Source organism: Fusarium oxysporum, chromosome I, assembly GCF_013085055.1.
Source record: "Fusarium oxysporum Fo47 chromosome I, complete sequence".
NCBI classification, from domain to species: Eukaryota; Fungi; Ascomycota; class Sordariomycetes; order Hypocreales; family Nectriaceae; genus Fusarium; species Fusarium oxysporum.
In genome coordinates this window covers 6,169,378-6,194,439 of record NC_072840.1, presented here as the reverse complement: position 1 = coordinate 6,194,439, position 25,062 = coordinate 6,169,378, and the positions used below count along the sequence as shown (strand labels likewise).

The 25,062-nt window shown below is 46.4% G+C and overlaps 8 protein-coding genes across 8 annotated transcripts; 5 read left to right on the top strand and 3 right to left on the bottom strand.

The window, feature by feature from the left end:
• Positions 1-2,753: 2,753 nt before the first annotated feature.
• On the top strand, positions 2,754-4,021 carry FOBCDRAFT_125706 (uncharacterized protein; the record flags this gene model as incomplete). Its single annotated transcript, XM_059607799.1, has 3 exons — positions 2,754-3,031; positions 3,095-3,764; positions 3,863-4,021. The coding sequence occupies 3 exons, from the start codon at positions 2,754-2,756 to the stop codon at positions 4,019-4,021; spliced, it is 1,107 nt and encodes a 368-aa protein (XP_059466652.1).
• A 3,641-nt stretch (positions 4,022-7,662) lies between these two features.
• Positions 7,663-9,685, top strand: FOBCDRAFT_153652 (uncharacterized protein; the record flags this gene model as incomplete). Its single annotated transcript, XM_031194956.3, has 3 exons — positions 7,663-8,021; positions 8,071-9,072; positions 9,127-9,685. The coding sequence occupies 3 exons, from the start codon at positions 7,663-7,665 to the stop codon at positions 9,659-9,661; spliced, it is 1,896 nt and encodes a 631-aa protein (XP_031029694.2). The 3' UTR covers positions 9,662-9,685.
• FOBCDRAFT_213666 (fungal-specific transcription factor domain-containing protein) lies at positions 9,672-12,695 on the bottom strand. The gene is made up of 5 exons (XM_031194955.3): positions 12,350-12,695; positions 11,710-12,301; positions 11,580-11,660; positions 10,864-11,531; positions 9,672-10,813 (listed from the first exon to the last, which is right to left on the bottom strand). The coding sequence occupies exons 1-5, from the start codon at positions 12,532-12,534 to the stop codon at positions 9,796-9,798; spliced, it is 2,544 nt and encodes an 847-aa protein (XP_031029693.2). The 5' UTR covers positions 12,535-12,695; the 3' UTR covers positions 9,672-9,795.
• Positions 12,696-13,738: 1,043 nt separating this feature from the next.
• On the top strand, positions 13,739-15,236 carry FOBCDRAFT_213665 (uncharacterized protein). Its single transcript, XM_031194953.3, has one exon. It carries the CDS (start codon positions 13,880-13,882, stop codon positions 14,888-14,890), a length of 1,011 nt encoding a protein of 336 aa, XP_031029691.2. The 5' UTR covers positions 13,739-13,879; the 3' UTR covers positions 14,891-15,236.
• Positions 15,237-15,381: 145 nt separating this feature from the next.
• On the top strand, positions 15,382-16,207 carry FOBCDRAFT_247459 (Isochorismatase-like protein). Its single transcript, XM_031194952.3, has 2 exons — positions 15,382-15,927; positions 15,978-16,207. Exons 1-2 carry the CDS (start codon positions 15,532-15,534, stop codon positions 16,161-16,163), a joined length of 582 nt encoding a protein of 193 aa, XP_031029690.2. The 5' UTR covers positions 15,382-15,531; the 3' UTR covers positions 16,164-16,207.
• FOBCDRAFT_153640 (cytochrome P450) lies at positions 16,208-18,051 on the bottom strand. The gene is made up of 4 exons (XM_031194951.3): positions 17,689-18,051; positions 17,278-17,640; positions 16,403-17,230; positions 16,208-16,350 (listed from the first exon to the last, which is right to left on the bottom strand). The coding sequence occupies exons 1-4, from the start codon at positions 18,001-18,003 to the stop codon at positions 16,222-16,224; spliced, it is 1,635 nt and encodes a 544-aa protein (XP_031029689.2). The 5' UTR covers positions 18,004-18,051; the 3' UTR covers positions 16,208-16,221.
• Positions 18,052-19,057: 1,006 nt separating this feature from the next.
• FOBCDRAFT_122518 (nucleoside phosphorylase domain-containing protein) lies at positions 19,058-20,830 on the bottom strand (the record flags this gene model as incomplete). Its single annotated transcript, XM_059607754.1, has 2 exons — positions 19,058-19,504; positions 19,748-20,830. Coding segments are annotated over 2 exons (1,530 nt in total), but the record flags the coding sequence as incomplete, so codon positions are not given.
• Positions 20,831-23,002: 2,172 nt separating this feature from the next.
• Positions 23,003-24,995, top strand: FOBCDRAFT_175286 (S-adenosyl-L-methionine-dependent methyltransferase). Its single transcript, XM_059608501.1, has 9 exons — positions 23,003-23,256; positions 23,304-23,446; positions 23,494-23,535; positions 23,591-23,657; positions 23,710-23,737; positions 23,787-23,799; positions 23,853-23,942; positions 23,993-24,335; positions 24,389-24,995. The coding sequence occupies exons 1-9, from the start codon at positions 23,077-23,079 to the stop codon at positions 24,620-24,622; spliced, it is 1,140 nt and encodes a 379-aa protein (XP_059463977.1). The 5' UTR covers positions 23,003-23,076; the 3' UTR covers positions 24,623-24,995.
• Positions 24,996-25,062: the final 67 nt, after the last annotated feature.

Below are 25,062 nucleotides of genomic sequence, written 5' to 3'. Positions count from 1 at the left end.
GGGCTCTCGGCTTTATAAGTATATATATGGCTTGGGTTGATAATTTACCTCAGAATTCATAAGGAAAATATAATCAAGAGCTATTAGAGCCCTCCTTCCCTAGGTGCTTAGGCCCCCCTGCATTTAATTATTAAGTTTATGCCTTTGTGGAGGTTCTAGTTAATCTTACGCTATATATAGACTTTTAACTAAACTTTGCTTAACCTAGGTAAGGAAGAGGCCCTTCTTAAGGCATTCTAAGCTACTAAGCTATAGTCTAACCTTATATTAAAGGTATTAGCCTAGCTCTATGTACCAGGGAATAACATTGCTGTAGATAAGTATATAGTCCCTTTTATAGGCAGGAGCAAAGAGTAAGCCTATGCCCGTAGGGTTTAAAGTCTGGAGTATCGCCTTAAATTGTCTCTTTATTCGGTGGCTGTGGCATGTAAAGACATTACTATATACCGCTGTTATCATCGAGCTGCCGAAGAAGAAAAAGAAGCCAGCTGCGAAGCCGCAACAGGGGAAGAAGGGAAAGGGAAAGCCCAAGGAGACTGTGGTCCTCAGCAATACGGCAGGAGTTGTTATTCACCTAGTTAATATGCTGCCGAAGTAGACATATTATATCTTTGTGGATAACCCCTTCTCCTCGCCTAATCTCTTCCATGCCCTTCGAGAAGGCCGCTCTAACTATGGTATTACTAAGGACCTTAAAGTTATAAAAGGGAAGGATAAGGCAGGCACCTTAGGCTTTAAATATAATAAAGTAAAGTTAATCCCTATGATAGATAACCTCGTATACCTAAGGGACTTATTTATATATAATTCCCTTACTAATTTATCCTTCCTAGGTTGCTACAATCGCTTAGAAGGATAATAGCCTTGTGTTATTTCTCTCGACTATATACAGTGGTGCCGATGACTAACGCATGCCAAAGAGAAGAAGGAAGCCTACTAACAAAGGGGCATAATCTAAGCCAATACAGGAGACCTTTAGCGATGCTATAATAAAGGTTATTCCTATACCGACTATATCTGCTTCTTATAACGATGAAATGAATCACGTAGACCAAGGAAATCAGATAAGGTCCTATACAAGCTATAAGCACCGATTTTGCCGTGGCCCATAGCAGGCGCTCCTTTGGTCCTTAATTCTCGATATAACACTTACAAATAGATTCATTTTGCAGCTCAAGACCTCATAGCCGCGGTGGCCGCCTTATAAGACCCTCAAGACCTGGAAGAGGTGCATCTCCAACGCCCTATTTATCAAATTTGGCCAAGAAAGTGGCGCAAGGAAGAGATCTAGGTCAGGGAAAGAGGAGGACTTGACCGATACTCAATTACGGCAAAATCATCTGCAAAGGGATATTAATTATGTCAATAAGGGAACATTCTCGGATTGCCTTGCTTGCAAAGGGTTCAGACAGTGGCAGCCCCGACCCTTTAAAAAGAGGAGGATTGAAAATAGCTTCTTTTTGCAGCCGATATCAGATAATGCACAAAGTCGGCACCGAGGAGGCTCAGGCAGGCAGACCTTATACGGCTGTGAAGTCTGTGAGGTAGTGATTTGTCGCAATCAAAACTGCCGGGACTTTTACCGTCATACAAATTAGTATGTACGGAGAAGTACTGCTAGTTAAATCTATTTTGATTGGTCTAATACCCCTGTCGTGACCCCGCCTAAGGGCTGTGGCACTCAAAGGGATAATGCTTAGGCCTTTCGTTCAATTTCCAACTCAGCTACTGAGGTTCGCATATATTGCTTACCGTTACCGGTTCATAGAATATAGTATGTGGAAGGGAATATATAGAACTTCGTGTTTTTACTTAATAAGGGTGATGGTGAATTGATTTTGATGGAGTTGCACCCCTCACCCTCGTTTGGCTCCTTGGCCAATTGCCGGGCTATATTTCAAAGCAGCAAATATTTCGTATCACAAGTGGGCCGTGGACGAATAGAAAGTCGGCATCTGGCTTTAAAATGGTTTCCACATGGACCAATCAAAAGCTAGCAGTCTTGTCAAGGATTGGCAGCCACCGCCTCCGTTTTCACTACTAGCCTCAGAAGATACCGATCCTTACACATCATGTCTCCAGGAGAGAGCTCAAGAAAGGGCAAGCCCATTGCCAGACGGGCCTGTGATCTTTGCCGCAGCCGCAAATTACAGGTACATGAATACATACATGCCCCTCGAAACCAGTCCGTTGCGATCGACAGCTAACGTTGTAACAGTGTGTCTTCGATCAACTGGGTACGTCATGCAAACGCTGTGTGCAGGTCGAAATGCCATGCACCTTTATGACTACTCGCAAGCCTCGGGGCCCGCCTAATCGGTATGTAACAATCAAGACTCGTCCTTGATATTGATAATTTGCTGACATATTAGGGCAGTCGAGTTGCCGAAGCTAAAGCCCAGGGTCACGATCCTCACCACAAGGATCCAGAGAATGAAGGAATAGCTGCACATGCACAGTGTCTTCCGAAAAGCCTGTCCTCGTTGACCTCATCACTCGTCACATATTTGACAATTGAACATTTCTGCTCCAATGAGATTTTCGAGCTGTTGATTTCAGATTATCTCCAACACATCTATCCACTTCATCCCATTATACATCGACCACGTTTTCGGGTAGATTTCCAAAATAAATGCTACCAATCTGACCCATTCTTTTATCGACTATGCATCTCCCTTTCAGCTCTTGCCATCTCTTGGTCACCACGAAATTTTCAAAGTTATGGATTTCATCCTGACGAAACAATAAGCAGCATGGTGGAAAGGGCTCACTACTTGGTTGCACTCAGCAAGACATCGCAAAGATTACACACCGGTATCCAGCCCGACGCTCAAGACATGGTGTGCTCATATATACTGAGTGTGGCACTCCATGGTTCGGGTAGGACTCACTATGGTTGGGTGCACGCCTCCGAGGCGGTCTTGTGTATGAGGAAACTGAGCCTGTTCAGACGGGAATCACACTGTGATTTCGACAACATAAACTCTGAAATATGCAAGCGAGCATTTTGGATGATATTTATTGTAATGGCGTAAGTTACATCTGCTAAGACGCTCAAAAGCGAACTCGAGTCCTAGCTAACTAATTCTCGTAGCCACGATAGACTCACATATCCAGTGCCGCATACGGGGATCAGCTACAATCCAGCTTGTATTGACTGGGATTTCCTTGTTTTACTTGAGGTTGATGATCCATTTCCAGATAAAATGGAACTATGTGAAGATTCCACAGCCACGCCGCTGCTAGCTGGGTTCATTGCCTTAATTAAAATTTATCTCTGTGCAGTCGCATTGGGACCGGACAAAATACCTGGAAACCCGCGTTATGGCCAATTCTCACCACCATGTCCAGAACAGACGTCCAATAGCTGTGGTAACAGCGTGCTCACTTTCGGACAAGGCATGGATATCATACAAGCCTTGCGGAACATCAGCAGCCAACTACCTGACGAATTGAGACTTTTCAATAGAGACGGGCATGCAAATCAATGCACTTGTTCATTTGCCATCTCGCGGGCGAACATATACATGACAAGCCTCTTCATCCAAAGCATCGTCCTTGCGACATTGTCAGCCAACAATACATTGTTTCAGGAACCAAATCAACACCACCATCAAGTGAAGCCCCTGGATGTATTTCAGTCTGGAGAAAGCAAAGACGATAATTGCCGACTAGGCAACCTTCGTAAGGAAATTGCTCTGGAATCATTCCATATAATCACTGTCACACCCATCTCCGCTCTCAAAGCAAACGGAACTGCCGCAGTAGGTTCCCCATACTCACTATGGCCGTCATGGCTTCCAATAAATTAGCCAAGGAAAAGCCAAGAGTGACCCGAAAGCATATACTGACCTCCACGTAGGTTTCGAAACTTCGAGAAATTACAGCTAGCTTATTGAACTGCAAAGTGGATCGCTCATATCGTGATAAAGAAGGAGAGGAGCAAGTTCAGTCTTGCATCAATCGCCTGATCGCTACTCTAGTTGAGCTCGATGATATAAAGCAGATACACGAAGAGTAAGGATGTTAGGGTTGGAAAACTTATAACACTGCCTCAAAACTATGAAAAGAACTTCGCTTGGGTTTTAAGAGTTTCCATCAGTGAATTTCCCATCCCGTGCAAGAAATCATAGATTCCAGTTCAATAGCATGGTCTCGCCCACATGATGAGATGCTAAGTAAGAGGGTGCAGAGAATTACTTTCCCAATTCGTTACATTTAGTTGGACCGCTAGCGATTGGCAATTGTGGCTAGTACAAAGTTTGGCTCGTAGGTTTGGCCAATGCTGTCTCGTCTTGGTGAAAAGAGCCGTGAACATGCTTCAAGAGGTGCTTTTAACCCCACATGTTGCCCGCTGGCAGAAAACTCGGACTCCTAGCCTGTGAACACGTCCTCTTTGACCCGGTACGCGGTCGCAAGACCCTGCTTCATCCATGTTCTTTTTAGTGTTGTACCGGAACTCTTAGTATAGCTCTTGGTTCTCGTTGCGAGGCTTCTTGGTGTAGTCGATCCCAGCGCCAGCTCAGTTTTCTGATCCCACATTATGCGCCTAGCGGACCTTTATATTCTCCCCTCCCGGCCACGTCAGTCACAAGTCAATAATATAGCTGCGAAGTATTCCGCAGCACCTTAGCTTGTACAGAAGCTAGACAATAGCATCTCTCAACAGTACGTAACAATATCCTGTTATTTTATGAATCCTGAAGTTATGGTCTATATTTCTATGTCTATTCTATTATCAAGTGCACTAAATGCCAGGAGAAGTCGGTGGTCTGTAGTTAGCCTCCTACCACATAACTCATCTTAGTATAGTACCTTTCATAAACAGACTTCTCTTAAGTATTCCCAAGTTCACAAATACTAGTAGAGACTGCAGTATGCAGTCGTTGTCTTAATTCCCTAGTAAGAGCCTTTCTCGCTCCAGGCATACATGATTAATAGCAGAGCAGTGAAAGCAGAAAGTTTCCTTTAACAGGACTAACCCCCAGGTTCATGACTAAGCTGCCATAGAAGGGTAATTAGATAGTGGTTGAACTTCGCTACCGAAGGTTGTAAATCACAATTCACAAGAGTAGTGCCGTTGGTCTCCATACTCTGCTACATTTTATTGAGGCTTTACTTTATATACTATTACACAGGTGCAAGACCTCAGTTGGAGTGACGTCAGACGAGTCCACGTTGAACTGACCATGAAAGGTTGCCGTACGGTTAGTGATATTTCCACGATAAGCAAGTTCATGTCCTCACAAGGCACCCAGCCATGGCGTCACCACATCCTGGGCGATGCAAGAGCCCAACTGGTGGCAGATGCAGAATCTATTATCCAAACTTTGGACGGGCAAACGGGGCAGCACTTCAGGGATGGGCCATTTGGCACATCACAATTGGTGCAGGGAACTTGAAAAACCTTGATGGGCGTTACGGTAGATATAGCTAGCCAGCCAAAGTAGTCAGTACCATGCGGTTCTAATGCCGTTCTAATTGGTTATAGACTCTAACCACTGATTGATCAGCAGGTTGGTATTATTAAACGACCCGATGGCAAGTGGGCCGTCAGGTACCTCTGTACCGGGCACACTGAACCCCGGATTGAGTGAAGGCTGTTTGATTGGTCATAGCCGTCTTTTCTTTTGACACTGCTTCCTCTTATGTTTACTGATCAGTAGCGCCTGTCTCGCACCACCCAAGATCGTCATTACATAACACCCCCGTCTGTCAGGAAAATGCGTGATCTGTCCGATAGAATTGCTCCTGGCACCCCACATGCCTCGCAGTGGTAGGACGGTGGTGAAGCCTTTCAGTTGGGACCCCACACGTTTCCTGCAAAGCCGGAAGATACTGCTTTTGCTCGTCACTTCTGGGTTCTTGCTGAAAGTCTGCTCACCAAGAGCAAGATTCAGCTTCACAAGCCCAAGGTCAACGTTCAGGGCTCTGGATTGGCTTCAGTGCTCTAGGGACTCGAGGAAGTTTGGAATGGCACCGTGAGCGGTGACAAGTTGGTCTATACGCTGGATTCAGTTTTAGTTTCGCTGTGATATAGTTGTCATTCTTCAAATGATTTAGATCAGTAACATGAAACCATTCATTAAACTAATTAATAATCGACTTCTTACTTCTCCAGACCGAAGGCTAATTGCCCTCTTCTGTTTTCAGGCACAGCAGGCAGGTATGCATGCTGCAAGCCACATAGTGCTGTTCAGGGTGGACTGGCTCAGTCACGGCAAGACTGATCTCCGATTATGCTCTCGTGATTAGTGATCAAACAACGAGAGGTAGTCCCTTGTGGTTTTTATTTCAGCCTTCCCCACAGCCGGCATTAGCTCCGCATCTTATTTCTCAAGGCCATCATTGTCGTGTTCTGCACATATCGAGTTCTCTGTTGTTATCATAAAGTAATGTACAACCAAAGCGGCAGAACAGCGAAGCCAATTGTACCGGAAATGCATCCCAAAACAAACACAGCAGCCGATAAGGAGCTCTTACTTGAAAAAGCAGGAAGCCAACCGCTCACCGGGGGCTCACGAAAGTCCCTAGCAAGATCGGTTCTGGGGGCTTTAATGAGCTGGCCGCCGCTTGCCCCATATTAGACGTAAGATGCACCTGACCTGTGCACATCGGATGCTAACTGATCAGCTTCTCTTGTAGCCCAAACCCTTCTCAAGCATTGGATGTATATCGTTGTCTTCTCGCTCCCCCAAATCTCTTAGTATTCTTCCTATACCACGCCTGTGACCTGTGGTCAGGTTCTTGTCTACTTCGGGGACTAGGCAACAAAGTGTTTCGTAGGCAGCTCAATGATATAGTTGCCAATGTTTTTCAATAATTAAGGTGTCAGGACAGAAACAGCAATTACTCGTGCCTCATCATCCTGTTTTCTCATATCCAGTAGCGTGCTCGAGGGGGCAGAAGCATTCAACACCGCTGGTCGCGCCATATAGGGAGCGACTTTGATGGCGTGCCAGCGACCTTGCGGGGGCTGGAGGACGGTTCAAAGTTTCCAGACCTGGTGGGCGAGATGCTGGACCATGGGATCCAGGACGAGGTAGTTGAGGGCATAGTTCGAGAACCTGCTTAGAGTATGGGGAGAGCTTGGTGCTGTAGCTGCATGGCTTCAGGCCGGAATGAAGCCTGTTGAAGACGACGTACCTTGGCTCAAGGATCCTTGGAACTGAGAGTCTGGTATCTGCATTAATAATCCTATTTAAGAACAAGCCCTTAATGCATATTCTCTGAAGCCAAGCTCTCTGCGGTGATTATAAGCTACAGGTCTTGACAACAAATAGCACATCTGCATTCTCTCAAGAATATTTAGGTCATACAGTTTACGCCTATGCAACCCTGTAAATCGCCCCCGATACGAACATGTTTCATGTTGCGGGGTAAGATATTTGGAGGCTCTTCAGAGGGTGCCTAATTGGATTTGGCCCCCAAGGCAGAAAACGGGATAACCTTGCGAGATTCTGCCTGACAAGGCTCTTTTTTTTCATCTTTTTATTTCAGTTTCACTTAACGCAGCGACGATTACGACATGGTATATAGTTGGGAGTCTCTCCAGACGAAACCAAGATTTGTCTTATTCCCGGGGTCGCGCTTCTAATCAAGAAGGTCGACCATTCCCGGCGACGATTAATAACCTTGCCAGCACCCCACAAACACCGCAACATGGCGATCCACAAGCTGACCCCCGTCCTCATGACAGGGAGTCTATTCCTGGGACTACTACTCGCCATCGGCCATCATCTCTACTACCATTATCTAGACGGGAGGGTCATCAAGAGCCAAAACCAACAGGAGTGGTTTCTCCGTGTCGGCACCGGTATAGCGTTCCTCGCAAGAGCCCTGTTGTCAGCAGCTGTCGGGTTCGCATACACGCAAATACTATGGCGAACTTTAAGATCAAAATCCGTCACTATCGAGGGGGTCAACTCGCTTTTTGGCGTCTTGCATAATGCTTGGGACTTTACTACTTGGGAGCTCTGGACAATTGCGCCGGCGCTTGCTGTAGTGGCCATAATAGCTTGGTAGGCAAGAACCTCGAACTATCTACAGCTTACTGACATTTACTTGTAGGGCACTCCCATTAATTGCAGTTGTTACTCCAGCTACACTTACCGTCCAGGTATCTGACCATCCAAATGTCACAGTTGTCGACGCTCCCATTCCACTGCTCGACTACGATAACATGCTCAACTTTGCCCAATTCACAGGGGTAGGTGGAGTTGGATACTACGCTCCCTCGAGCTATGTCTCACGGGTGCTCTTATCAGTGGCATCTCTCGGCTCTGTCCTGACTATCCCAGCACCCTTTCCCAATTCGTCATATTCCGTCGACTTTTACGGCCCTTCAATTTCATGCGGTACACCTCGCAATACGTCCTTTGCAAAACTTCTGGCTGAAGCTGTTAAGAACGAGACATGCTGCGGAGATTCCGCCGGATACGTAGGGTTTGTTCCAAGTAGTAACACAATGAACAGCACTGAGGAGGGCTATGCCTTGGCTGGTTTGCGGGGTGCAATGAACTACTCTCTCATCTCGACGGTATCGTCTATTGATCAGACGGCCAACGCCACCAGTTCGGCTAAGCTCTATGTTGTCGTGCCGGATAAGCCCGCGTCCAGCAGTTATATCATGGCAAACAAGTCGATCGAGTGCTCTCTTTATAATTCATCCTATGCCGTCAACTTCACGTTTGACAACGGCCGGCAGAATATTACATACAAGTCTAAGAGACTGAAGGGAGTGACATCCATCGATGCCGGCCTCAACCAGGATACAGGCTCCAGTCAGTTCAATGCTGCTGTTGCTTATATCGCGCTCATGGATTCCCTGGGTAAACTGCTGCTTGGGAGTCTGGGAATATCGCACTACGGTGTTATGCGTCCAACCCAGACACAGATCATGAGCTCTGTTCTCATGGATGCCAAAGAGATGCAAGTTCTTGGTGGCGTAAATACGGCGACAGACCGCTCAGAAGCACCAGAATCTGTAATTGGGAATATCTCTATGGCTGATGCATTGGAGCAGCTGTTTACCAATGCTACGATAAGCCTCTTCAGTAACTCAAAGTTACTGTAAGTGCACTCGTGTTGTCTTTTTGACCGGAGCTCTGTTAACACTTCCAATAGGCAAAACGATACCACTGCATCTCATGGTAACATCACCTACCTCACCACGCAAATCGCCTTTTCTTATGAGCCTCGCAACCTGTTCATTGCATATGGGATGGGCGTACTGGCTTCTGCGATTATTGTCATCGTCGGACTGCTATGCATCAAGTCTGCATCGGCATCCTATGCAACTACTTTCTCAACTATTCTGCGGACTACAAGGAACCCCGATATCGACACTATCGTCCCTGCAGCAGAAACATCTGGCGCAGAGCCTTTGTCGAAACATCTTGGAGATACTCGTCTGGTATTGCGATGTCAGGGACGCAGGCTGGAAGGTATAGACGAGGATATGGTGACTCTCTTTGCTGTAGACTCGATACCGGATAACAAGGATAGGCAGAAAGACTCTGCAGGTGATTCTTCTCGACAGGGGGATAGAGGGTATCAATACTCGGATGCAAGTATTGAACTTTTGAGCAGTGTCGAGCATTCCGCTACAGATGCAAGGACTGGAAATGGTGGTGGCCGGATGTACCCTCGTGGAAACTGAGTAGCAAGAATAACAAACCGGGGCATAACGTCAAGGGTTCAGACAGAACAGAAAGACTATCGTAAATCATAGAGCGATATTGATTATGTAGATATTCATGTCATGTCATTAAATCTCAACGCTTGCAAGCTGTTTTACAAATAGCCCTGATTAAACCCAATTCCATCGGAGAGCAAACCCATCTCTTGGGCAAAATACAAAGCTTGGTCATTCTGAGCCCAACTCACTGCCCCCTGAAGACGCTGTAACAGATCCTCCGTTGTCTCCATGCCCATTACCGATTCACTGAACTGTGACTGCTCAGACACTGGAGATGGTTCTTCCGTAGTCTCGGAATGTGTCTTTTGCGCTCGTTCCGCAACTTCGTAGACTATAGGCGTTTGGGGTCCTATGTCTATACCCATCTGCATAGCAAAACCCACGGATGGGTCGTCTTCCATCCATCGCGAAAAGCTTTTCGCATATGTTGCTGGCGATAGTGGTCGAGGGAGGGATATCTGTTGCGTCATTGGCATTGGCATTGGCGCGAATTGTGGTTGTCCTAATAGCATGGGCATCAAAGAACGGTTCCTGTTGAAGAAACGTCTTAGAGCAGCTGGAAAGTCACTATCTTGAGCCAGGCGATCTTGACTAAGACACACATCGATGGTCAAAGCCAGTCTAAGATATTGCGTTGGACTTCGGGCCAGTACATCAGCGTGATCGTTGGTAAGCATCATCTGTGGAGGTTCCTCGCGGTCACTGCACTCCATAAAGTATCGAATGGTCTTGGAAATAGAGTGAACGCCGTCGTACTTGGGGTGAAGCTCCCTGAAAACTTGGATGAGGACGTTGAGTCGCGATTGCTTGGAAGCAACTTCTGGACGGGCCCATATCTCGGTCGCGGAAGAGGCAGTGGACATCTTCATGTCGACCATGTGCATCGCGAGAGGGAGGGCTGTGCATGCTACAGCGCTGCTGGGTAGCCAACGGGTGAGTCGGTGGGGATGTAATCGGGCAAAGCATTCTGCTATGCTTTTGGTGGCGTTTCGGAGATCTCTTCGGTTGTTCTTGAGGAATTGCGTCTCGTGTGATGCGGTGGGATTTTGGTTGACGAGGCCTAATATCAGACCGAGGTGAAGCTCGTAGTTGCAGAGGGCGACTTGGCTGGCGCTGAAGAAATTGTCAGTAACTGAGTTTCAAGTGGTATTAGGTGAGCTTACTGGAAGTATATCCAGACTAGATTAGTGAACAATACCGCAGAGTCCTCGTATCCTCCTGAACTCAATGTCAAATCTTGAATGGCGAGCGGTGGTCTTGTAGCCACTGCCCAGTTCTTCAGTGACCTCTTGTGTTCCTGTACTTGCGCATACGCTGTCGAATGTGCTTCTGCATCTAAGATCGGTAATGTCTCGGTAGGATACACTAGACCCAGGACATCTGTAAGAGTAACACAAAGTTCTGTAAGGCGTTCTAATGTAAGGATGAGCTTGTGCTTTGTGGCGATGTTGTATACCCGCGACGACTCAAGTTCATCGACGAGATCATCGTAACATAATGGGGAGCAGTTCGCAAAGTCGAAATGGGCACTAGTGATCTGGATGTTCCTGCGAACGCAGAGGGGCATGATTCGGTCGCGGATAATACAGCACCACCAGATACGTTTAAGTATGTTCCGTCTCTTGACATCTTGTTGTGATATGTGTAGTCCGTAAGAGGGGGAGTCGTAACTGTCGGCGTCGCATGACTTGGCGTGTTGAATTGCGATTCGGAGCCATCTGCTATTTGCCTTGCCAGGTCCGGAACGGAAGGTTGGGCACCAGTAGGTAAGGAGGAGGGCAGACTGTGCGATGGAGATGGGATCGGGGTCGGTCGAGAAGTCGTATAGAAGCTAGATCAATGTTAGAAACGGCATTCCCAACAATAACGTAATATTCACCTTGGCCTTGGTGTAGAAAGCCTCCTTGGCTTCGAGGATGGTGGCGAATCCCAGCGTGCGGAGACTCTCCTTTGAGACAAACTTTATTTGTTAGAACAACCAGCACACGAAAGTGGTGATGTCAACGTACAGTGCACGAAGCAAACATCATCGATTGCAACAGAAGCATCGAAACAGGGGTCCCAGACGTCGCAGAATTAGGTGTAGGATCGTACGCATTCCAGAAATCGGCTTCGTTGATGAGAGGGAGTAACGGATGAATGTAGAGGAAGTAATGTCGGATGAATTCGTCGAGGATCGGCTTGGAAGGGACGCGTAGACAGCCTTGAGCATTTAGATGGTAGAAATCGCAGTCGCGCATGTTGAGGGTCCTCAGGAAGGGCATTGATGAGTATAGAGCTTTGAGTTCGGATCGAACGGGTTCGCTGGGCTCTTCGATAATTGAGGGTGTATATGGTGGGATCTCTCTAATCTCTTCGACGACATCTTCAGTGGTATTCGTCGTGGGCGACTCGAGGTCTACCCGCTCCTGATGTTCGACTGATGTTTTGTATTCGCTTTCTTCTAGTATATGTAGCACGGTAGTCGCATCGTCGACAGGACTCGTAGGGTTATCGTGGTTCGAAGACGGCGACGTGGATGCAGCTGCCGTGACGGCTTCACAGTCCCGAATGAGGTCGGCATTGTCGGAGACGACGGACGCGCCTCGATGAGGAATGGGACTACAACACGTCAGTATATCATAGGCGGTGATGATATCGATAACATACAAAGCATCAGCGCGACGAGCGACGACGCATTCGCAGCCGTCAAGTCGACAGTTTGTACAAGGCGTAGACGTGCGGGTGACATCACACCGGACCTTTCGCTTGCGACATTTAAGACACGCCTTTGTCGCGCGCTTCCTCGAGACAGGCTTCTTGGCGAAGCGAATCGGTTGCTGAGTGTTGTTCATCCTGGTACAAGGCGGAGACGATGGTACCCGAGGTTGAAGAGGAGGAACAGGAGCAGAGAGAATGAACCCCAGATTTACCCCAAACTTCACTGTCTCGCTGAGTGGTGGTGGATGAGGCCCCCTGCTAGGGGCTAAGGGGCTGGACCCATGTGGGACGACGGTAGTGAACCTCGGAAATCTCGGCTAGAGGGGTTCATGCCCCACGGGGAAGCTTTGCGTATTCCTCTCAGCGCGATAGAGATAGGAACAAGATAAGAATTACTAATGTTTCGGCCACTGTAGCTTGTGATGTTACTGTTTTGAGCTGGCTTCAGAGTGCGATATTCCTTCTTGGAGTCTAGATTGCACTGACAGCAGCTCTGACATTGGTCTAGGTGGCGAACGGCATATTCCGGCTAAATGAACTGTTCTGCCAACACAGCTCAACGTCACCCGAGAAAAAGGCTAGAGGCCTGCTGACGTCTTCGTAGGTGTTGACGGCTCGCTTATCTTGCATGTCGTTGTGTTTACGCATTGTACTATAGTATGAATCCTTGACTCAGACCCCTGACGTGATGGTGTTTTTAAAGCATTGCGTATTTAACCTTATTTATAAGTAAACTACCGTGATCTAATAGTCGCAGCATTTGGTACATGTCTAAGGAGTAATCCGGATTTATCCTTTTCCTTGAACTTAGTCAATAGCCATTTGAAGGGGGATTTATCCCTTTGCTAATCGCATTATCCTGAAATTGATAATCTCTAGGGTAACCCAGAGACACGCTACGTCATGTATCTAAGCCAGGGCGATAGTCGTGTAACGTTGTCTTCAGCCACTTCCCTATCAAAGTCCGGTCGGACTCCTCGGACACCAGAAGCTTAAATACTTTTCTTCCCAGCAAATCTCAACTGCGAACACGTTGCGCGTGACTAACTCAATGGAGCCCAAGCTTGCAGAACCAGACCACGTTTATTGGTGCTATTTTTATCTCGTGTTAGTGGAGCGTGGCTGTGCCAACAGTCAACGGCTCGTTCCAGACGTAATCGGCACGAGCCACAAAATGAATGTCACGATACCATCAATTAACCCTTGTAGCTCGTAGGTGTCGCCGAATCTACCGTGTTAGACCCTGCTTGATACGAGGACGTCACGTCGTAACAGAGCCGGAATGTAAATGGGGCTTGTGTCTAATTACAGTAGTTTTGCCCTCGTCCTTTCTAGGGATGCTCCCTTGATCATGTTATTGTCTCAGTATAATTTCAACGAAACGACCCATTCTTTTTTTCTTCATATTTACTTTTTCTCTTCACTAGACATAATTTATTCTATGGATTTACTATCTTGCTAGCATATACCAACTCCACAATGGTAAAGAGGTTCGATGGCCTTGAGTTTTGGGAGCAACGATGCAAGGCTCTACAGCTATCGCAAACGCCCGCTACAAAATCACCTACCGAGAGCGAGCCATCCCTGTCATTCGAAAGCCCAGAAATACCCAGCGCCGAGCCAGCATCACCAGCTCTATCACTAATAAAATGGCCGACGACTGCAAAACCACTCGGAAGCGTCGCTGATTCCGAGCCCATCTTCATTCAGACTGTTTCTGCAGTCCACGACGTCCGCAGTTCCATGTCCTTTTCGCCCTCATTGGACCAACATAGCCAGTCTGCATGCGTGTTACGGCCAAGCAGCTTCGAAGGAACGGAGGAGTTCCTCACTGTTATTAGCAGAGATGGATCAGATATAAAACGAGACAGCAGTCTGGATGACAGACGGTCACAATTAGGTGGCACAAATATCTCACAACTCAGACGAAGATCACCACTGCGACTCCAAACAACCAACCTATCTGGAATGGCACAGCGCCAACAAAGGCATTCAATGATGCCAATTCTTCCGGCCTCAAGTACCAACAACACACCGCTAGATCACAGACACACATTGAGTGCCTCTGCAGATTGCAACAAGTGCATCATCCGCCAAACAGACAAAGCATTCGAAGCTCTCACCAACGCCCTAAACAACAAACGCCAAGACGAAACAAAACACCTAACAATTATCCGACCGACCATAGACTGCCGCATGCCTTCGCTCAAGTCGCCGAAACCGATTCGACCAAAGATGATACGACAAAAGACCCAGCAATGGGCGGAGACCCAGGAAGACCTTGATAGCTCCACAGCGAGCTCTTTGTCAAGTCCGATGAGTCCAATGATGCCAATTCAGATCTCATTAGATGGGAAGGACTTGGATAAGTCTGAAATACCCCCGATGGGTTGTAATCTGGATCATGACTTGGGCGACTTTTTGAAGTGGGAAGCACGGAATGTATGTGCTTATGGATATGGGACAAATGGGTATACCCTTTCGCCATAGTCTATTGAACACGATTTAATAATGGGAGGATGATATACGGTTGAATTGCTGGACATCCTATGACTAGAATATTCCCTAATAATACCCTCATAATTGACAAGAATCGACTACTCACAGAAGTGGGCGAGATCAACTGAAACGAATTCTCGCCGTACTGGTTCAAATCACTTGGAGAGGTTAAAATGTCTAAAGAAGCGTTATGTAAGAAATTATAGTCAGTTCTAGATTTCATCAATGCTCATAACGTTACCTATTACTGTACTGCAAATGATGGACCAATGGGATGGAATTGAAGACCCATATAATCGGCTATAATATACAAATTGGGCATAAACCCAATGATTTCATCCAATGATATTTGAGAATGCTCTTCGGACCAAAGGACACAACAGTCAACATCCAGTCTAGTCAAGGCGTAATTGGTGATTTTGCGCTATGCTTGGATTTATTGCTTGTCGGCTTTCCTTCCAATTACGTGCTTTTTTCCCTTAATTCGACCTTGGTTGCTGAGTAATGGGAATATCATCAAGTTAACCCATTGCTCCAGGTGAGGGGTCATTTCAGTGACCTAACCACTATATAAAGACATACGCATCTGTTGTAACAATCCTCATTATTCACGACATATTCAGCGACAAAACATGGCCTCAGCAACTTCATTCCGCGACCTCGTTGGCATTCCCGCCTCTACGGCCAGCCCCTCTGATAGCGTTCTCATCATCATTGACGCGCAGAATGAGTACGCTGAGGGACAGCTTAAAGTTACCAACGCTGCTGAGTCGCGAAAGGTCATCGCTGGGCTTTTGGAGAAATACAGAGCCGCAAATGGAAGTATCGTGCACGTTGTCCATGATACACCAGAGGGCGCACCGGTCTTCACCCCGGGTACTAAGCTCGCTGAGGAGTTTGACGAGCTGAAGCCCAAGGACGGCGAGGCTGTTATCCACAAGAACTTCCCTGGTTCTTTCACCAAGACGGATCTTCAGAGCGTCTTGGATAAGACTGGAAAGAAGAAGGTTGTTCTTACAGGCTACATGGTAAGTCGTTGAGTTATACGTATTTGAGATATGAGACTAATTGCGACCAGGCCCATGTCTGTGTCTCGACTACTGCGCGACAGGCTGACGAGCTTGGCTTTGACGTCATCATCCCTGAGGATGCCGTTGGTGATCGCGATATCCCCGGCGTTGACGCCTCACAACTGGTCAAGGTTTCACTGAGCGAGATTGGCGATGCCTTCGGAACCATCATCAAGAGCAGCAGCATTGCTTAGAATTATCTATAAGTGATATAAACTTTTACAATCTATGTCATTACACTTCATTAAACGTTCATTCCTGCTTCTCTGAGAATTCCGGCTGTACGAGTTCTCTCCGTGTGAATTTGACGTTGAAATCTGTCTGCTTGACAAACCAGGCGTTGATGATCCTCCATTCCTTGCTTGGGTCCTCAAAGTTAATCTGCTTCTTGTTAGTATTATCTTCATATAAGCGCGGGATGAGTATAGCTTACCTCGAATCGTCTTAGAAGACTAGGCACAACCTTGTAGATCTCCAATAGACTGATGTTCTTGCCAATACATGTTCGGCTACCCATGCCGAATTGGAACATCATACCCGTCATCTTCTTGATGCGCTTATCTTCCTCCTCAGCGTCAAGGTTGGGATCTGGCAACCAGCGCTCAGGTCGGTACTTATCAGTATCGTTTCCGAAGATCTCTGGGCGGTTATGGATGATCCAGGCTGAGACACCGACGATTGTGCCGCCCTTGATGAACTCGCCTCCAATCTCTGCTCCTTGGGGAGGAACGATACGCTCAAGGGGAAGACCAGGCGCTGGGTGCATTCGGAAAGCTTCTTGGACACAAGCATGGAGGTAAGGAAACTTCTGAGCCTCGGAGAAGGTGACCAGACCAGTTTCGTAGTCAGAAAAGACACCAGCCTTGGCAGCCTCATCAAGCTCGTTCTTGAGCTTCTGGTAGCACTCGGGGTTTCGGAGGAGGTAGTAGAAGACGGCGGAGAGAGTGATAGCTGTGGTTTCTGAACCTGCAAAGGCCATAGAAACAGCCATGGTCTGGACCAGAGTGTCTGTCATGAACTCGGGGCGGGCTTCACGGGCAGCGATGAACTTGGAGAGCAAGTCTTGACCCAGGGGCTGCTTCTTAAGATTGCTGGTGGGGAGGCTATCGACAGACTTGAGTTCAGGGATGAGACGTTCAGCCATGCGGGCGCGTGCAAAGCGTGCAACGGCGATTGTTGAGTCAAAGAGTCCCCATTGGGAGAGCTTGAGGTAGATGGGGTTCTTCTGGAAGATTAGGTCAAGGAAAGGAATTTGTCCGACCTAAGATCTGTTAGTCAAGAACATGACCAAGTGAACGGATGACTTACAGGCGCAACATAGAGGAACAGCTTGCCCAGGTACGCGACAATACCCTCAACATCTTCATTCTTCTCAATGAATCCATGTCTCTTGCTATAAGTGATCTCGCCAATGACATCAAAGGCGTAGAACTGAAGCCACTGTGTAAAATCACAGACATCAGCCCTCTTGGCAAAGAGCTTTTCGGTCTGTTCCAAGAACAGCTTGGTGGTGTTGTCGACAAAGGGCTCGTATTGGACCAGTGCGCTCATGGAGAAGGCAGAGTTGACACATCTGCGGAATTGGGAGTGGAAGTCATTGTCTGTAGTGCTGAAGAGAGATGCGAGACGGTGGCCCTTGACCACGGATTGTTGGACAATGTAAAAGTCGGACTGAGATAGTCAATATCAAGATTTCTTGGCTTGGACGTAAGAACATACCTTGACATAGCCCTTGCTAAGGCCATAGATGGACTTGAGAACAGCAGGGTCGGCAAATGATAGAGTGTTTGGTCCCAATCTGACAATATCACCATGCTTAGCATGGAGTTTCTGCAGTGTCACTTCAGGTCGCTGTCCATAAACATCCCAGAAGCGCCACCAATCCGTCAAAGACGCCAGAAAAGGACCGGGGTATTTATTTAGACCATGGTGATATCTGTTCTTGACCAACCACGCGACAGTCAGAGATGTAAGTACCAACACCCAATGCTGGGCGAGGGCACTGAGAAGAGTTTCAACCAAGCCACTGTGCATGTTGAAGGCACGAAAAGGGCAAGCAAATTAAAGAATTGTTGAAGAAAGTACTGAAGTGGTTTATTTCCTATTTTCTTTTTTACTCTAGCATACTCTCTTCTTATATCACTTTCCACTTAGACCAGATCTTGATGACAGTCTCGGTCTTCGGGTACTCCAGGTTTGCCCCCACAGGCCATTCTGGGGTATTTGGGGACAAAATGATCCACCATCTCGGCAAGTAAACACGGCAAGTAGAGCTGATGCAAATATCCGAGCGCAATTTTACGTTTTGGTAAATAAATGCCATCATAATTATTTAGCAACCGCTCATTACTGGGAAAACGAGGCGAGGAGAGTTTTTCCCTGCGACATGCCTGCGTTGGAGCTAATAAATGTCGTCGGCAGATGTGAACGGGAGAGCAATGATAAGACAGATAAAGTAAGCAGATGTTGACGATAACGAGTGTTCATTCGCACAGAGGAGATACGGCATTCGGAATTCGCGGAGGAGAGATAGATTGCAGAGTGTAGACGTCGTCATCACTGCAGTCAGATCACGTATCTCACAACTGCCGTGTCACAGGATTTGCCGATGCTGGGATTACAGAAGGTTTTATTGCGTTGCATTGAGGCTCCCTTTCATGCGCTGCGTCTGGAGTCTTTGGTTAGACGCATTGCGTATTTATCAGCCGCAGTTCATTATCTGTGACCAGAACTAAGTCTATTCTTCTTATCCTCTCTTTTCTCATCAGATCATGTCATTGGACCCCAGCCGTTATGCCATAAGTCCTCAATTGATGTCGGAAAATTTCGCGAGGCCCAACCTACTCTTGGACTCAATTCAACCGGTATCTATCCGGACCTTTTGGAGAGAAGGTATATCGGATGTACGGATGGGAACCTGAGTATGTCCGTTTTGAAGATACTACTCACAAACAAGGCATTATTGGATCAGACAGCTGGTCAGTGTACACACTCGCTACAGAGATTCCGACCCTCCTATACCCGTCTTAAATTCTCACCTTCGGATACACGCCAAAAATACAAAGTCCGCTACTTGGATCATTATAATCTAGTTATCAGTCATAATGTATCGTTCTAGCAAAGCTTTAACAACAGAAGCCGACGTTGCTGCAGCAAAGTCTTGCCATTCCTTATTCTTGTGAGAGTCTGCATAATCGCAGACACCTTTTACCACAATACATGGCAAGTCTTCCCACAAACCAGCGCTCTCCATCTCAAAAGCCGCAATACCAAGCCGCTCACCAAGTCTATCCCGATCCCGACTCGACTTAAGCACCGTGTCTCCAGAACCAAACCGCTCCAGAAAGATCAAAGGTTTTTGTGCCTCGCAAATGTTATCTTCCCCTTCCAAGAGCATTTTCTCCTTCAATCGACATCTCGGTACAAGGAATTCCTCGCCACATCCTGCCTCATCACAGGAGACAATTCGACAGCGCTCGCATATCAGGCTTGGACTGCTAAAGCATGTACATAGTACCAAAGTGTCGATCTGATGCTGGTAACTTGGTGCGTAGAGTCGATCACTAGCTGAGCCAGGGTACTGACATTTCGGGTTGCTCTGCTGGATTTCTTTTAAAACCTCTGCTGATCTTTCCGTAAGATCGTCAAGAAACACATCAGTTTTCAAGTGGATAAGAAAATTGCTTATCAGCTTTCTCGCAGTATGAATGGGCTGTTTGGTCACGAAGTTGTCTTGGTACCTTCTGCCAAAGTCGTACTGTACCATGTTTGAACTGACTATAGCGTCACCGAGAAGGACTTCTCTGTTTCCACCGTTAGGCGATCGTACTTCTGGGATACCACCGCATATGCCAGCTAGGAAGACCACTTCTAACTCTGTATAGGAGCATTTTAAGCTGGCAGCTGCAGTTGCTGCGCTTACTTTGCCCATACTAGACAAGAGCAGAACAACAATGTCAAGGTCACCTATGCGCCCATTGACGTAGTGGTTCGTGTCGCCTTTGAGCTTACCGTAGTGGTGATAATGCTCTTGCCAGATGGAGTCAAAGAGGGATCGGATAGCGTCAAATTCTAGTGGTAGAGCGCATATAATGGCGGCCTTAAAGCCGCACCGATCCTTTGGAGGCTGAGCCTCTCCCTTAAAAGATCCGGCCTTAGTATCAGAGTGCGGCCTTGACTCGAAAGGAACGTCCTTGCCTAAGCCATCTTGCTGTCGTGGCAGCTCACGATATGCATCTGATGGCTCTCCGGGAATGTCAGAGACATGCACAAAGTCGGCATTATTTTCTATTGTGCGGATTCGTTTGTTCATAGGCTCCATTATTGATTCGATTTCTGGGTTCATAGAGTGCTGGCGTTTTAAACCAAGATTTGGTAAGCAGTTTTCCAAAGCAGTCTCGAGATGCTGGACGATGTGGTGGTAGAGCTTGCCTCGAATAAGCATATCTGCTTGAGGACCTTCAGCTTTGACGTGTTGAAGTTGGCTATGAACGTTCAGACACCCTCTGATGGCTTCCGTATAGGAGTCTTCTAGCCTTGCGCCTCCTTCTTGCAAGACGTCCAAGCTTGATAAGAGCTGCAACCATGCTCGATCATTTTCTTTACCATAGTGAGGACGTATATCTAGCGGGATGGCCTCTCCATCATCTAGCTCCAGTAAAATCTTTGCCAAGGAAAGCAATACTGGATGCCCAATACGGAAAGCTCGGAATTCCGGAGAGCTAGGGAATTGAGACGAGAATGAACGGTAGAACCTGTCCCTTCCGGTGTAGTTGTCCAATGACCCAAAAAAGCATATATCTTTAGAATCCAAGCTAGCATCGAAAAAATCCAACATGCAGTATCCTAGTTCGGCAGCAAGATATCCAATTTTTGGCCGTGAGGATATAATCGACACTTCTATACAAATCCCGGATTCTTTCACTGTCCAGGAAACAATTGTCCATCTCGAGGCCCTTTTAGCAACCACTGAACCAATCGAGGCTTTTATAATTCCTTAATAGGGGTTTTGGAAACAGTTCGCCATCGAAACCCGCCTAGATCTTCTTATTACAGCGGCAGCCGCTCAGTTTCCCAATGGCAATGCGTGAGTTACTAACAATACCACATTTATATCGAGTACTAACAGTCATAAGTGCAATTGCAGCAGTGGCTGGCAAAGCGTTGCTGTTAATGTAGCTTGCTCTGTTTGTCAGGTCCCTCGTTGTGGCGGTTGTGTGTATGCTTAATATCCAAAGTCATAGACAGCAGATAGCTAATAGAGCTTATTAACTGACTTACAGAAACCCTTATTTTGATATATTTATAATACAAGAAACGCTCTTCTTACATGCTTCTTATTTACTTGACCTCCTATAATTACTTATCTATAGTTGGAAAATAGGACCTTATTAGCATGCTATGCTAATACACCCTTGAGCAGAGTCTCTATTACCAATCGGACTACGGTGATATAATACAGCTTTACAAGTACAAGTCGAGGCATGGAAAAGAGAATTAAAAGACTCGAGCAGATGGAATGCCTGTCTCATATCCTGCAGCAAGGTAAACGCTATGGGCAGCGCAATCCATTTGGCACGCGGCTTGCCGAAACATAACCGCCAATCGTCTATAATGTAGTTCAAGCTATGATCCTCCAGCCTAGACGACCCTGGAATGGCTCAATAACGAAAGTTTAAATATCTAAGAAATAAAATAAGTGAGTAAAAGACACAGATCTAGATCTCTTTACAAGGGAACTTAATACAATCTTAATAATGTTTTTTTATATTATATATAACTTTATTAATAATTATATATAAAGAATTCAGCTTTTATATTAAAGTTTATTTTTCTTATTTTGAAAATTAAATTAAAATAAATAACTTTATATATTTATTTATTTATTTATTTATATTATAATATATTTTATATCTTATATACAAATTTACAAAGAGGTTTTTAGTTTTTTATATTAAGTAATAAAAACTTGAAATAACTTTATGTATTTTAAATAATCATAAATACGGTAATTAAAAGAACTATTAAAATAAAAACTAATTATAGTATTTAAATTAAGAGACTTATATTTATCAAGGCTATATGTATATTAATTTTTAATACCTTTAAGTTAATTAGGGCTTTCTTAATATGTTAGCTTAATATATTTTATTAAAATATTAGAATTAACTAATATAAAGTCTTCCCTGCAGGTATATGAGTTCGAGTTGTCTAGCAGATTTACGGCGTCTTCGATCTCGATAAAACTCTCCGATTCCAGAAACGAGGGCGCGGCAACCCGCCCTTGTGCCCACTCCATCAGCCCGTCTGCCCTCTATCACGGACAGTGTAACTCGTGGAGCTTGGGATGTGTCATGAAAAGGCATCTGTTTGCAGGTGGAATGATAAAAAAGGGCATAGCCAAGGGCATCTTCATAATATCCCAGTCTGGCGCCTCACTTCCGTACAGGTTTTTGCCGCCGCATTGTTGGCATGACTCCAACCCCGTCCTTCACAGATAGCTGTCGCGAGCCCCAAGGTCGGAATCTCATGCGGGGGCTCCGCATAGATGGTATCGGGGTTGGTAGGCAGGAACACGACTGGCCGCCCACAGCGAGTTGCAGGCATCTGCGTTAAAGCCTTGGAGATCGGATGCCTGTGCCTTTGGGGGATTCTGTAAAAAGTTCAGGTAGTGAAAATGTTCTAGCACCATAGAACTTGCTAGGTTGCCAGGGTATATATATCTTGCAGCCTTGGATTTAAAAGCCTTGGACTTCAAATATGATGCATGGCGATGTTGAATTTCTGCGTGCATTCGTTGGCATGAACTAGTGGAGTAACGTGGCATTCAATAAAGAGATAGCATAGCAATGATTTGATAAGCTATTTGACTCCGTAATCTCATTTAATCCGTCATAACAAAATGATAATCTGTACTCCGTAAAGACATGTCATAATGCAAATTGGCGGTATTTGTCTCATGGCGGGGTGGAGATGACAGGGTTCTTATCGTCAGACCAAGCAGGACGTTGTAACCCTGCTGAGTTGTCAGTTCCGCCTCTTTGGTCGTCTCTTCATTTGCGTTCAAACTTCTGAATCGCCTCCGAATTATCAAGACATACACACAAAATGTCAGAGACTTCAAAGGAATCAACCTCGCCGAAGGCAGCCACTGTTTCGTCACCGCCAGCCGAGGCTACCCCTGCACCTGCGGAGGAGACTTCTACTGAGCAAACCACTGCACAGAACCCCGCCGAACCTGCTCAAGATTTCCATAATCCTGATCATTGGGTCACCTTGAACGAGGGCGTATGTAGTATCAAGTTCCCTTGGACACGACTATTGACATTTTGTAGGATGCGCCAGGAGACGACGATGCTGATTCAGCGGTCGGAGATGATGCTGCCAGCTCAACTGAGTCGATTTCTTCGAGCATCCTTCATTACCGCACCATTCACGGGAGGACGTATCACTCTGAGCGAGGAAATGCCGAGTATTGGTATACAAGCCCTTTCCAAGGTGAGTTTCATAGCTAACATAGACCAGGACACCGAATGATGAGCACCATAACGAATCTATGGATATTAAGTGAGCCGGACTTTGCCACATGCAATTTGTGAGACTATAAGCTGACTGGAGATAGTCACCACCTCCTGTCTCTCTCGCTAGACGGGAAACTCCATCTAGCCCCTCTGAAGGATGATATTCAGGTTCGTGCGCTACCCTTGGATATTTACAACAAATTTCTCACAGTGCTTCTAGAAAGTCCTAGATGTTGGAACGGGAACTGGTATGTTATTGAGACCCTTTCCAAGTGCATAAGCTAATTAAGGCAACAGGTATTTGGGCCATGTGAGGTGTCTTGACAAACATGAGACTTTTGTTCCCTGCTGACTTTAGCACAGCGATTTCGCGGATGAGTACCCCAATGCAGAAGTTGTTGGAACGGATATCTCGCCCATCCAACCTGACTGGGTTCCACCCAATCTGAAGTTGTAAGAAGCCTGTGAGAGCTTATACTACAAACATGTCCTGATGACAGCAGTGAAATCGAAGACTGTACTCAAGAGTGGACTTTCAATCCCAACTCGTTTGATTACGTGCATATGCGCTATCTTTATGGAAGTATCAGCGACTGGTCTGCCCTGTTCAAAGAGGCATTTCGCGTTTGCAAGCCTGGCGGCTGGGTTGAGAGCTATGAAGCCTCTCCTAGAATGGAAAGCGACGATGGCACTGTGAACGAAACCTGTGCTATCAACGAATGGGGAAAGTTCTTCATTGAAGGCGGGAAAAAGCTAAACCGCACTTTTGAGATCATCGATAAGGATCTGCAGCAGAAGGGGATGGAGGAAGCAGGCTTTGTTGACGTGAAAGTCTGGGACTTTAAGGTACGCTTGTATCACCCTTTTCCTGTATGAATGACTGACTTGGATCAATTCAGGCACCTATTGGAGGTTGGCCCCAGGACCCTCGACTCAAGCAAATTGGACAGTTTGCTCAGGCTGCGCTTGAACAGGACTACGAGGGCTATGTTCTTTACATGGCTAATATGGTTCTTGGGTGGACTAAGGAAGAAGTTTCTGTGTACTGCGCTCAATTGCGACGCGAGATCCGTTCTGGAAAGTTTCATCCTTTCTATCGCCAGCGGGTTGTTTATGCAAGGAAGCCTGAATAAATACCATATCGCAGTATGGGACAATTTTTGATGTCAGAAGGACGCATGGAATCAATTGGGAACTTGAGAATTACATTGAAGACTGCACTCGACAGTGCGTAGAAACATCGCGACATCAAATCACATCATGATGCAACGACTTTCACATGCGCAAGCTGCAATCCAACTCACAAGCTTTCTTAAACTCCATCAACCTCGGGATCTGTGACAGTCTTGGCTTGCGTGTTCTTATAATTGAAGCAACCGATATTCGTGGCCAGATTAAGTCGCGAGCTTGATCATATGACTTGGCGTTGTCAACTGCTTCGGCCAACCCTATAGCGCTTGGTTTTTTTAATTAGTTACAGTGGACCTCCATTTTTTTGTCGTGTTGGGGAACCTCAACAAAACAAAAAAGCACGAGCCTCTGAATCAGGAGGGGAATGAGATACCCTAGACTC